Source organism: Nerophis lumbriciformis, linkage group LG34 (assembly GCF_033978685.3).
Source record: "Nerophis lumbriciformis linkage group LG34, RoL_Nlum_v2.1, whole genome shotgun sequence".
NCBI classification, from domain to species: Eukaryota; Metazoa; Chordata; class Actinopteri; order Syngnathiformes; family Syngnathidae; genus Nerophis; species Nerophis lumbriciformis.
Window position 1 is genome coordinate 7,180,933 of NC_084581.2, and position 14,819 is coordinate 7,195,751.

The 14,819-nt window shown below is 38.1% G+C and overlaps 1 protein-coding gene across 4 annotated transcripts in view; it reads left to right on the forward strand.

Annotated features, from left to right (window-relative positions):
- The window catches only part of LOC133576197 (MAM domain-containing glycosylphosphatidylinositol anchor protein 2-like), a 494,633-nt gene that overhangs the window by 351,106 nt on the left and 128,708 nt on the right, over positions 1-14,819 (forward strand). For all 4 annotated transcript variants that reach the window (XM_061929249.1, XM_061929248.1, XM_061929251.1 and 1 more), the window contains exon 10: positions 2,901-3,173. In XM_061929249.1, coding sequence (XP_061785233.1) covers positions 2,901-3,173 — 273 coding nt within the window. The remainder of the gene's footprint in view (positions 1-2,900; positions 3,174-14,819) is intronic.

Sequence of the window (14,819 nt, forward strand, 5' to 3'; positions counted from 1 at the left end):
ACATAGAAGTAATCATCAACTTAAAGTGCCCTCTTTGGGGATTGTAATAGAGATCCATCTGGATTCATGAACTTAATTCTAAACATTTCTTCACAAAAAAAGAAATCTTTAACATCAATAATTATGGAACATGTCCACAAAAAATCTAGCTGTCAACACTGAATATTGCATTGTTGCATTGTTGCATTGTAATGAATGGAATAGCCTACTTGATTTGATGTTCAGTTTATGAACTTACATTCATATTTTGTTGAAGTATTATTCAATAAATATATTTATAAAGGATTTTTGAATTGTTGCTATTTTTAGAATATTTAAAAAAAATCTCACGTACCCCTTGGCATACCTTCAAGTACCCCCAGCGGTACGCGTACCCCCATTTGAGAACCACTGCTCTAAAGGCCTGAGTGGCCACATGCGTGGACAGCACCTTTTAGCTCTTATTTCCAAAATTGTCCACACTACTAAATTGGGGTCTTATGGCCCTTATGTGGACACTTATACTGCTATATGGTGGTGTCAGAAGAGTATAACATACAATGGAATTTGGAAAAAATAAGTTTAAAAATAAGAATTAGCATATCATGAAGTACACGTTTGTTACTTACGGACTAAGTACATCATATAAAAAGATGATTCTTAGTTTTTATTCTAACTAGGGTCCAATAAGACCAAATAGCAAAGAGAAATATACATAGCATGTAAACAAACAGCTTGGACCTTAAGATGTTAAAGAAAAACAGAACAATTTTGTCGCGGTGGCGAAGATGTTCCGGAGCCATTTCGCATCCTATGGAAGTCAGGAGTAAGATGAATGCAGCATTGTACAGAGAATGAATGAATCCCAATGCTTCCCATCCAACCTGATGGACCTTGAGAGGTGCTGCAAAGAGGAATGGGCGACACTGCCCAAAGATAGGTCTGCCAAGCTTGTGACATCGTATTCAAAAAGACTTGAGGCAGTAATTGCTGCCAAAGGTGCATCAACAAAGTATTGAGCAAAAGTTGTGAATACTTATGTATGTGTGATTTTTTTATTTTTAATAAATTAACAAATAATAAAACAAATCCTTTTCACATTGTCATTAAGGTCTATTGTGTGTAGAATTTTGAGGACAAATAATAATGTTTTCAATTGTGGAATAAAGACGTAACATAACAAAATGTAGAAAAGTGAATCTATGTGACTACATTCCGGATGCATTTCTATGCTGTGTTTAAAAGGGACCTAATATGCAAAACACATTTTTCTTACCTATTGGTACCTGTTTGTGTGTATTTGGGATCTGCATATGTCCCGAAAATGTTAAATCAAACCATGAAGGAATTGCGGAGATTTGTAGAAAACAATAATTCCTTCCTTTATTCTTCCTCCAAACGAGCCCAATTTGTGACATTTTTCCTATTGGTAACGTCAGCTGATATCTCCATATAGGGTAGAGATTTACCCGAAGAACGTCATTGTTGACCATTGTTGTCAGACATTCTAGTCAATGAGTTCCTTCTTTTCTCTATCCTGTTGTTGTGGGGCAAACTGGTTTGTACATTTACATGCATCCTCTGCCACTTATAGTACAAAGTAGTAGTGGAGGCACATACATAAGACCACCCACATAACAGCAGATCCTCAAGAGACGGTCAGAAAGTGACTTGAAGATGGTCTGTAAAAAATAATCTGTGCAAATTGTGGTTCAAAAACCACCATTACATGTTTTTTAGACCAGAAGGAAGTGTTTTAAATGTAAAAAAAAATAACATAATATGACCCCTTTAAGTTGAAGTGAAGTGATAATTGTTTTTTATTTGCAACACTCAGTGGCTACAATAGTTCATTAAGTTATGTGCATAACCCAGTAAGAGCAATTATGCGAACACGTTTTTTATTGAATACTTTTTTTATACTTTTCTGCCTTGAAGACTTTGTATGTGTAAACAATATGAAACTGTAACTATTTGATACTTGTTTATATTGAAAAATGTGCTGTTCTAGACTCCACTATTCTTTAATAAAGACACCTATTATATATGTCTAAGTGCTATTGTGTGCTTAGCTGTTGTGTAGCTGCTGACCCCTAGTAGCCTATAGCTTACCATGTTTATATTTTGTTGATTACTTCACTAAAATGAAAGAAAAGACCAACCTTGTGTGCTTATTAGAAGACATTTAGATGTTAACTGTCTGTCCACGCTGCAGGACTGCTTTTATCGGATATTGTACATGCAACCCAGTATAACAGTGGTTCTCAACCTTTTTTCAGTGATGTACCCCCTGTGAATTTTTTTTTAATTCAAGTACCCCCTAATCAGTGCAAAGCATTTTTGGTTGAAAAAAAGAGATAAAGAAGTAAAATACAGCACTATGTCATCAGTTTCTGATCTATTAAATTGTGTAACAGTGCAAAATATTGCTCATTTGTAGTGGTCTTTCTTGAACTATTTGGAAAAAAAGATAGGTTTTTATTTATATTTATAAAGGATTTTTGAATTTTTGCTATTTTTAGAATATTTAAAAAAAAATCTCACATACCCCTTGGCATACCTTCAAGTACCCCCAGTGGTACGCGTACCCCCATTTGAGAACCACTGCAGTATAATTCCTTATTAGTTTGTTTCTGATATCAGACTGATATCAAATTTCAAAATTGGATTGGGACACACCTACTGAGTGGTGCTGTAAAACTAAGATAGCATTTGAAATATTGTAAAATATAAAAATTGATGGCAGTAATAATTTATATATTTGGGTAGTACTTATGCAAAATGTGTCCAACACCATCAGGTGCAGCCTGTGCCAAGTAGCAGTCTATTCCATTAAGACTTGTTAACCTTTTTGAAAAACAATCATTTGTTCCCGCTGATGGGGGAACTAGGAATAAATGTCAACTCTGTTTGCTACACAGACCCCCCCACAGTGGAGCCGGTGCACACGGAGATGCGCCAGGGTCTAGGGCGGCCCGTGGTGATGACCTGTCGGGTGCTGCGGGCGCACCCGTCCCGCGTGCTGCGATTCGAGTGGCTGCTGTCCAACCGGCTGCTTCACGCCGGTGCCTTTGACGCCCAGCGGGACGACACAGAGTACACCATCCGCAGTCTGAACCGTGACGGATGGGGCGAGTACACCTGCAACGTCATCAACGAGGCCGGGGCGGGGAGGTGCACCTTTCACGTGACAGGTAAGGAGTCATTGTTACCTTTTATACAGGCAGAATGTGTGGCGTAGCGCCTGTATTGTTGTGCGGGTGTCCCTAATACTAGGACCAGTGTCTGTGATCATTAATTCAGATTAATCATTTTATTTGTCCTTTAAAAATGTAATGATAATGGAAAAACTTGATGTTCGAACATTATTATAGCCACTTTCTTGTGTACTGTGTGTCGTGTTGCTGCTACTGGAACTTTAAATTTCTTAAGAGAACACTGCACAGGGTATTTATAAAGTCTAAATCTAATCTAATGTTAGTTTAGTTAAATACATTTATTAATAATAACATACTTTCCTTATGTCCACTGTATTTGTATGTTCAATGTTTATATACATGTTTTATATTTAATACATATTAATTGCTCCCACTCGACGGGCACATTGCTGTCACTTCCATGTTTGTGTATTGTTTTAAATAATTTAATGCGTGTGACTGGCATATGCTTTTTTTTGCTTTTTTTTTCAATTGGCCTTTGAAACAGTTGTAATTGTTATCCATGAAATCTACCCGGTAACACGTGTCCAATCAAACTCTTAAAGGAAAAGTTGTATTGGAAGTTTGTTGATTTTTGTCGTTAAGTTGTGAGTATGAATGGATCCTAAATTATTGGAATTTTCAATGGAATTTCTAACAGTCATCAGACAGTTGTGAGTTCTGCAAAACACAGCATCAAGGGTTGGAATTGGGGGCTAAATCACCACAATGATTCCCGAGCGCAGCCACCGCTGCTGCTCACCGCTCCCCTCAGCTCCCAGGGCTTGCAACAAGGGGATGGGTCAAATGCAGAGGGTAATTTCACCACACCTAGTGTGTCTGTGACTATCAGTGGTACTTTAACTTTAACTTTAAGGATTTGGGACACAACCATGTAGTACCATGTTCCACCACTGCATCCTTTGAAATCAATCCCTCCAGGACTATGCAATGTTGTGATCGCGTCAATTCACGCAAATTCAACCAAATCTGGCGAAATATAAATGGCCTCGCAATTTTGTCAAATTCCCACAACTTCCCTGCACATTTTGGTGGATCAAATGTGTCACTGAGTGGTGCTCACACCATACTTGCCAACCTTGAGACCTCTGAATTCGGGAGATTGGGGGCGGGGTTGGGGGGAAGTATATTTATAGCAACAATTCACTGAAATTCACGTATTTCATATATATACCTGTGTATATATATGTATATATATGTATATATATGTATATATATATATATATATATATATATATATATATATATATATAAAATAAATAGTTGAATTTCAGTGTTCATGTATTTACACATATACACACACATAGGGCTGGACGATATGGCTTTTTTTAAATATAGCCATATTTTAAGGCCATATCGCGATACACGATATATATCTCGATATTTTGCCTTAGCCTTGAATGAACACTTGATACATATAATCACAGCAGTATGATGATTCTATGTGTCTACATTAAAATATTATTCTTCATACTGCATTAATATATGCTACTTTAAAACTTTAATGCAGAGAAGGAAATCACAACTAAAAAAAAACACTATTTTTTTCATACGGTGTTGATCTGGAAATGTTTGCCTCTGCATTTTCATGGTGCGGGCATGTGGCACCGAACGGAGATGTTGACATGCGGAGTAAGCACTCTTCATTCTCGAGCAGGTGACTTTTCAAATGATGCTACATATTAGCAGTAATGCTACTTTTTATAGCAACGCTTTTGCCCCACACTTGACAAATTACGGTTGTCTGTTCGACATATTCCCACTTGAAGCCAAACCACCGCCAGACGATAGACCTCCTGCTGTTTTTTGGGGGAATTAATTATTCCTTCATTTGTTAACAGATTCGCACCTTCTCTCTCTCGTATTACCACTCGCACCACTCCGCTAGCATCACAGCTAACATTACCCATGCTGCTACCTCTTTGCTGCGCGAAGGCGTATACGTATGTGACGTATGACGTGACAGTATGTGACGTGTGTAAGAAGGTGCGCTTGTCTGTCTGTGAGAAGGAGACACAGGAAAGAGCGAGGAGAGCCTGTAGTGTAATGCGAGCAGCTAAAAGCAACTGCGTGAGAACGTATACTCGAATATTACGATTTAGTCATTTTCTATATCGCACAGAGACAAACCCGCGATATATCGCCCAGCCCTACACACACACATAACACTCCTCTACTCATTGTTGTATTTGAAAGTGCAATACTTTGCAGCCAGTAGCACAGCCTTTGAAGGAGCATAGGTATGGGCAGCATCTGTGAAAATTCATTTGCAGGAGAGGAGTGAGTTTAGGGTTGAATTGTCCATCCTCGTTCTATTCTCTGTCACTCGTCGTCGCCATGACTGTCCCTTCTTCGTTCATCTGCTTCGTCTCCTTCTTGTTGTGTGCGCAGTTGTGCACTCTCCGAAAGCCGTAGATGTTATGACGTGACTGGGCCGGCACGCTGTTTATATGGAGAAAAAGCGGACGTGACGACAGGCTGTCCTCACTCAGGTCCGCATGGACCTGGAGGGGGCGTGCTTGTTGAAAATTCAGCAGTGTTGGCAAGTATGGCTCACACACGCTCGTCTATCGTCAAATCAAATCGTATTTCTTGTGTGTAAAGCAGGAACAACAACGTGTAACGATATATTAACTCTTTACTTTTCAAACGGCACAACTGTTGTTCTCCCGCGTGTCTCAAGCATACTTCCTGTTCCTGTCTACCGCTCTCAGCCTTCTGGGCAATGTAGTATATAAATGTGTTCTTCCTAGTTTACATGCCTGTATATATTTATAAGACAATTAAGAAAGTATTTTCATTTGCAATGCCGATCTAGCTAGGAGGCAGCATTTACATGTTAGAGATGTTGATGTGTGATGATAATCTCTCATCGTCTTTTATTTAAATCATTTACCTGAAATTATCTTTATAGATCGCTTTCAACAGTTCACAAATGTCAATGGGGGTTAATAAGTGTTTAAGGTGGACAAACACCTTTTAAGCATAAAACATACACAGTGAATGTCTGCACTGTGTGTCTTTCTGTAATTACAATTATTTATTATTATTAGTCATATTTTTCAAAAATATTGAAATTCAATGAACAGCTACAGTTATGTACAAAGCAACTGTAAATCTGCTACCCAAGAATCTACAACAACTCTTCTCAAAATAAGACAAAAGCAATCTAACCTTAGTGGAAAAACGAACTTAAAATGTGTGTATGCATGTACAACCCTTAAAACCTTTAGCATATCAGTATGTGGAATTACATTTTGGAATGAGCAAAGACGTTAAACAATGTACATGATCCACTTTGAGAAGCTGTTCAAATTAAAATTCTTACAAAGAAAAAGAAAGAAAATGTTTAAGAAACATTTTGAAACCTTATTGAAAACGAGATATTCTTCATCTCAGTACGTTAGCCATAACCAACCTAATTATCTATTACAAGACCTGCTGTATTAATAATTCACTACATGTAAATTGTGTTACAAAAAGAAAACAGTAAGTGAACATTTGTGATATTAAGTGCTCTGGAGTGGGAAACTGAATAAGCTTTGCTTCTTCCTACTCCTTTTTGGACATGTTTTAAAGAGAAATTTTACAAAATTCTATGGTGTATTATATTGTAAACGTCTTCATGTTCGAAATAAACGCAACTCAATTTATTAAAAGTACGGTTTTAATAAATAAATAAACAAATTACCCTACTCAGTAATTTGAAAAAGAGCTCTGAGTATGTGCTTTTGCTGCCATCTAGTGTCTACTTTTAAGTCTATGTGTAAATTGAGTAAAACATCAATACAGTATTTGTTGTCCAAAATTTGTTCAAATCATATTCATTTTGTGATTGAGGTTATAAGGAACACGTAAAAGATTGATAACAAATGAAATAAAACACAAGCTGATTCAACAGTATTGAAAAAAAAAAAAGCCTTAAAAATGAGGCGATTTTTGTCACAACTCTCTGGAAAACATGCCGTGAATTCAGGCATTTCAGGCCGCAACAATCACAAAAAAAGAGTCTGCTAAATCCTGGCGGGACTGTACAATGTGACGTGAATGCTTTTTTCCGTTTGTGTCCATCAACAAGAACGTCTGCATGAGGCTCTTCAGCATCATGCTGGTAATTAGCGCGTTGGCTGTGGATTTTCCCGGACAGCCCAAATTGGCTGCTTGCATACGAACGCTGCTCTTGGTCACGTCTTAGGCCTGAGATTGACAAGTCAATTGAAAAGACGAACAGAAAGCAAAGGAAAGGAAAGAAAAAAAAGTGCGGCTGAATGAAACTCTTCACTCAATGTCGATGCTGCTTCTGTCCAGTGCAGATAATACATCCACTGCCTGCCTGAGATTCATTTACTAGATTTATTTTTTTTTCCAACAAGAACTGTAAGTGTCCGTCTGCTTGGCGGCTGCAGACAGGACCAAATTGACTTGGAGAAAAGGCTTCTTCAATCTGAAACCTTCTAGTCAGAAGCTTCTAATAATACGTCTTGGAAAGGACACTTAAATAGATTTTTCTTAGATTGGTGGTCAGTTAAATGAACAAATTTATAATCAATATGCTGTCATTGCATTCATTTTTATCCTGAAATCAAATTGTGACGTCATTTCATACTTAAAAAATTCAACATGGAGCTACAGGACTAAAAGGAAAGGTGGAACAAAAAGCTCTGTGCTATTTGTGGCCCTAAACATGATTTAGTTTTTTGCCCCATTTCAATATTTAATATTATTACTGTAACATTTTATGGCTGACTGCAGCCTAGGAATCCAGCAGAACAAACACCAGCTCCCAGTCAGGCATAACATCTCCTTCGTCAAGGCAGGGGACAAACCACAGGCAGGATATAAGGCCCCAACCGGACTGCTAGCCACAGCCCGTGACTGGCAGCTTCAGGTGGATATCGGCAGACAGCTGACGTTTCCAGAGCGCATATCAAGGACATCCCTGAGGCCAGACCTTGTGTTAACTTTTGACTCAACAAAGCATGTTGTGCTGCTGGAACTTACAGTCCCCTGGGAAGACCGGATGGAGGAGGCCCATGAGCGAAAGAAGGCCAAATACCTTGAGCTGGTCCAGGCATGCAGAGAGAGCGGCTGTAGGGCCCCCTGTGAGCCTATAGAAGTGGGCAGCAGGGGTTTTCTAGGGCAATCTGTGCATCGAGCATTCAGACTTCTTGGAATCAGAGGGTTGCTGGAGAGAAAAGCCACCAGAAATATCAGCGAGGCTGCTGAAAAAGCTTCAAGGTGGTTGTGGATCAAGAGGGGAGATGGATGGAGTAGTACGCTGCTTGGACACAAGCCGGGGCCTGATCAGCCCCGGTTGGGTCGCCCGGGCGAGGGTGTATAGAGATCAAAGACCCGAAACACCCAATGAACCTCGGTTCTTTACTGAAGATGTGTCCAAGCTGCACCGCAAGGTGTTTCTCAAATCTAGGGACAATGCACAGAAACATTAAGCTAAAAGACAGATATGTTCTGTACCAGATTATAGCTAAATAGCTAATTTCCATCTCATGCAATAATGCAATACTTTAACTAACTAAACTTTATTTAATGTTGTGCAACATGTTCAATTAATTTATTTGAAATAAATTAAACCTGCTATGTTGCTTAGAAATAGGGCGGCATATCTGTCATGATGATGACCTTTAAGAGCAATCATAAAATAGCTGTAAGGGCTTTTGAATGGACACGACCGCTATGCTGCTTAACTGCACTAAAACTTTTGCAAGGGACATGTTGAGTCACCGTGTAATAGAAGTTTAACAGAAAAAAAAAACTATAATTGTAGCCATTAGGTTATTCAGTCCATAAAAATAGAACAAGCAAACACCTGCAGACGGTGATGATAAGCTACCGCAGGCTGCCAGGATCATGTGGTCCCCACAAGATATTGTGGCCCTAAACAACTGCATAGAGTGTTTATGCCAAGGGCTGGCCCTGGCTGAAATTTCACATTCAAATTCATACGACCACTATGACAAAACAAATACTCCCAAAGTGAACTAGAGAAACACACAGCGTGTACAGCGCCCCGCAATTAATCAATGGAACAATGTACATGGAGTAAACAAATGAAATACATATAAATGATGAACATCACTTTATTGAAGACTCTCATTGGGGAAGACGATGATGAACGCAGAGAAAGGAGGGGAGTTGCCGGGCCGTGTATTCAATGCCCACAAGATATATCAAGCGCAATGTTGCAAACTCGCATGGCCGCAGTTGTAGTGACCCCAAGATGTTATTGTAGAGATCTTGCTCCTCCGGGTTCTCTGGACCACCAATGACGGACATGACAGCCGTGTTCATCTTTGTGAACAATGATTTATTTTTCAATAAGTTGTCCTTCTTGTGCTTTTCAGCCATGTTAAAGTCTCTCTCGCTCTCGCTCATTCTCCACCATCAACCACCCCCTCTCCTTCCCGACTGCTGCCTTTAACAGAGCAACAGGTGATCAGACAAACACTCACAGTTGTGTCATCCATGCACCTGTCACTAATCTCAAAGCCGATCCTGACACACCCCGCTTCACTGCAGGTCTGCAGGCCACACCCCCCCCCACAGTTATGTTATGTTATGTTATGTTATGTTATGTTATTTTCATTTATTATGCGCCCCCCAACCAAGTGTTACATCAGCACTAAACGTGCATCTACGCAACCCGAGTAGAGAAACAACAAAAAAACAGAAACATAGACTGAGACACACAAAGGAATCTAGAACAAACATTTAAGACACTCGATGAACACATAAATCAAAAATCATCTGCGGCAAAGAGGTGAGTTGTGCTCTAAAAGAGTCCAGAGTGGTGGCGGACTTGACATTCAGAGGGAGCTTATTCTATAGCCCAGGTGCCATCACTGAGAAAGCACGGTCTCCCTTTGTCACTAGGTTTGACCGTGGGACCTTCAGGGTCATCTGGTTGTCAGATCTAAGGCAACGACCAAGCCTGGAGCTGGTAGGTTGGTCCAGGAGATCTTTGATGTACAAACGTAAGCTGGGGCGAGACCATTGAGCGCTTTGAAGACATACGTGAGGATCTTAAATTTCACTCTGTGCTTCACTTGGAGCCAGTGAAGGGCTGGATGGGAGAAATGTCTTCCCTCATTTTTGTGCCTGTCACCAGCCTGGCAGCTGCATTTTGTACTAGCTGCATGCTATGGATAGTCTTGTCGGTGACCCCAGCATAGAGGGCATTGCAATAGTCCAGTCTGGAGAAGATGAGCATTAACACGACACTCCGTAGGTCACTGGGGGAGAGGAAAGACTTGATCTTGGCTATTGTGTACAGTTGGAAAAAAAAGATGCAGGAACCAGGAGAGTGTAGATCAGGTAAGATGATTTTAATGTATTTAAACAGTGAAGGAAGCAGTCGTGCATACAACGGTTCTCAAAACATAAGCAATCCTCGAGCCGTGGGGGGCAGGCGAGGCAGACATAAATAAAGTTAAAGTTAAAGTACCACTGATAGTCACACACACACTAGGTGTGGTGAAGTCACCCTCTGCATTTGACACATCCCCTAGATCCACCCCATGGGAGGTGAGGGGAGCAGTGAGCAGCAGCGGTGGCCGCGCTCGGGAATCATTTTGGTGATTTAACCCCCAATTCCAACCCTTGATGCTGAGTGCCAAGCAGGGAAGTAATGGGTCCCATTTTTATAGTCTTTGGTATGACTCGGCCGGGGTTTGAACTCACGACCTACCGATCTCGGGGCGGACACTCTAACTAGAAGCCCGCTGCTTAGCACCAGGTGTGGCCCGGCTGCCAATCAGCAGCAGGTGAGGGGAAAACAGCGCTCAGCGGGACAAGCAGGAAATTGAACCAAAATAAGAGCACTGATAGGGAATAAATAACAAAACAAGGAAACACAAACAGAAATGAAGTGACAGATCGTCACACGCAAAGAGAATCTTTGTGCATGCATATTGAATCAGTGCGTTCATTTTGACAGTTTTGACACCATAATTATATGTATTTAATGTCTTTATAAGCCCTTCACACAGCTTTCACACACTTTTGTAAACACTTCCTATTCTCTTAAAACACATCATCCACGTTATTTCAACATGAAACTTTAATGGGTACTCAAATCTAAAATCTGCAATGCACTGATACTGTAGTATAGTAAGTGAAGTGGCATTGTTCAACTACAATTATTCTTTATAAGATGTTTTTTGGTCATCTGTAACAAATGATTTAGATCTACAATATTTTTTAGATTAAAAATTGCTTTGCTTTTTGTACGTTTTGTTGTTTGTCAGATCTTTTGGAACAGATACTGACAAAACCTGAGGTACTACTTGAATAGTTAGCGGCTTTGAATACGACTTTGATCTGCTAACTTTGGGGAACCTCACTCCATTCACTTTCCAACAGCATTTTTTTTACCCAATTAAAAAGTTGTCTACCGCATTCAATTTCACCTTGAAAATCTACCTTTTGATTTCTCTTCTTGTTAAATGAAAAGAACAAAGTCAGAACACAAAGAGATTTTCACATGAATATGCACAAGCTGACTGTAATAGAATCAAAGTACATACTAAATAATAAATAGGGATAATGATTAATTTGATTAGACAAAAACTTTGATTTATATTATGTTGCTTCAATTAATCATTTAATGAGTGTAACCACGGTAATAAAAATGTATAAAATCCGGACCACATGGAATACCCTGAACTTATTATATGCGGACATAGTTTCTGCAATGCCGCTGCAATAAAGCGCACATGAGTGTGATGATGTGTGTGTGACGTGACATGTGTTTTTATTTTTATTACTGCGCACTTGTTAATAGTGCAATTTCAAAGTACATATTGTGCATTTATTTAAAAAAAGAAAAGAAAAAAGAATGAAGGTCATGGCGAGGTTTTTTCAACTATTTTCCCTGAAATATGTACTGGGGCTATAAAGTGTTTTTTTCTGATTATTTGAAAAATTTAACAAACTAATTGATAGATTACCAAACTAATAGATGGCTGCACCCCTAATTAATATGGGTATTTTGTTCTATCTATCTATCTATCTATCTATCTATCTATCTATCTATCTATCTATCTATCTATCTATCTATCTATCTATCTATCTATCTATCTATCTATCCATCTAGCCATCTATCTATCGTGGACTGATTTTAGTATTGGACTGATACCAAAATGTGTCGTATCAGCCTAAACGTATGTAAAGTATTCAATCAACATAAGAATAAGTGCTTATTACATTTGAACAGAAGTGGAGATAGTACCTGTTAAAACAGAAAGTAAGCAGATATCAACAGTAAATGAACAAGAAGATTAGTATTCCTTTTTCTGACTAAAGTTTTGACAAAATAATAGAATGGGAATTGAAACAATATGTTACTGCATATTTTAGCAGCCAAATTAGGAGCCTTTGTAACCTGTCTGCTTACGTACTACTAAAAGAGAAGTTGTCTAGTATGTTTATTATCCTATTTAATGCATATTTGTTTCATTGATTGCAATAAGTAACATATGTTTAATGTATCATAAGATTATCTGTTAAAATAAAGATAATGGTATTTTTTGTTTTGGTCACCTAAAAGTACCGAAATACATTTTGGTACCAAGACAACCCTAATGTATATATATATATATATATATATATATATATATATATATATATATATATATATATATATATATATATATATATACTGTATATATATATATCATATTATTTTTATATGTATTTCTATCAATATAGTATCCATCCATCCATTTTCTACCGCATGTCCCCTTCGTATATTTATCTATATACATTTTTTAAGCATTGATTTTAAAAATATGCATTTTAGTCGATTTCTTGCTTACTTGCTGCCCACATACGGAATTCATCAGCAGCCAAGAGGACCTTTTCTAAACTCTAACCTCTTTTTTTTATACCAAATAACATATTGCGAGAATCAGTTTAAATTATTGTTTTTATTTTTTATTTATTTATTTTTTATTATATATATATATATATATATATATATATATATATATATATATATATATATATATATATATATATATATATATATATATATTTATTTATTTATTTTTTATTTTTTTGTCCAGTCCAGCTTCTCAGGAAAATCATATAGTTGATGTAGATGCCCATATCGGCTGTTCAGATTTACTTTACAAAAGAGAAGTGTAGGATACTTCTCTTGTTGCCTTATTTGTATTTGACTTTATTAAATGTATTTATATTATCATTTGGTGCAGCCGGGCCGGAGCAGGAGGGGATAGAAAGAGAAAAAAAAGAAGACGGAGGGGGAAATTGTGGGGACAAGAGGGGGATTAGACAGAGAGACAAAAACAACAACAGCAAACACAACAACAACAATAGAGCAACATCAGCAAATACAACATGTACAAATATGATGGTAAAAGTGATAGCAAATAAGCAGTTAGCAAAAATAAAAAATAATACAGAAATGACAATGAGCATTATTACACTACAAATGGATCAATACAAATACCAATAGAAATAGCACTATTGATAATGAACAATACCAATAATTTACCTTTATTATCAACAATACAGTTGTTCAAATGCAACAATACATATACGTAATGATAACTTGAGACACGAAAGAATGCAGAAAAATGTAGGGGAAGAAAGAGAAGCAACCTACATTAACCTTGTAGATTGTTATAGTAACAATAGGTTAAGCTTTGTCAGTGTGCCATGTGTTATACCCAGTTTACTCTAGGGCAACAACGTTAATATATGTTTGATGAAACGTGATTATGTGCATGAGTGTATGTATGCAGATGTACTTGTATATGTACAGAATGTGTATGTGTTTGTACAGTGAATGTATATGTACAGTATGTCAGTTTAAATTATTATCAATTCTGTATCAAATTGTCACCCCAATAGTCGGAATCAAAGGGTATCATAAGTTGTTTTAAGATTCACATTCTGACTAAATAATAATAATAATAATAATAATAATAAATAGAAACTAAACGTGCAGTAAAGCAAGTTGATGACAAAACAAAACGCCCAAAAGTTACGTTTTGTAATAACTTGCTAACTTTGCCAGTCACAAAAGGCACCAAATTTTGGTCTCTTCCATTGTGGCCTATCTGGCTGCCCATTTAGGCAGCATTCATCCATCCTTTTTCTACGCAGACAGAACAACATTGTCAGTAGAAGTCTTCCTGAATTGCTCAAACTTCTCCTTGCTGTTTGAAAAGCTGTTGCGTGGCACCAATCTTCCCTTGTGGGTGAAGCAGGTAGACATTGGAGCGACGCGTCCTTGTCCACCTGCTGTCGCTCACACGTCATCCCTTTCATCCTCCCTCTCTATTTCTCAGCGCTCCACATTACCACCATCTGGACTGCTTGCCAAAAGGCAAATGTGCGGCACCCTGGGTTTTAAAAGCTAAATCAATTCAAAAGGGGAAAAAAAAGCTGCATTATTCCATTGGAGTCCTTCGCTGTCATCCGTGAAGTCTTCCGTGACACATCCCGCTGGCTCTCTTGGAAATCTCCACTGCCATGATGCAGGATCAACATTGGTCTTTGGCTGACATATGAATGAAGCGCACGTGAGACGAACGAGCTGCGCTTCAGTGTGATGTTCATTAAATATTTGCTAACATT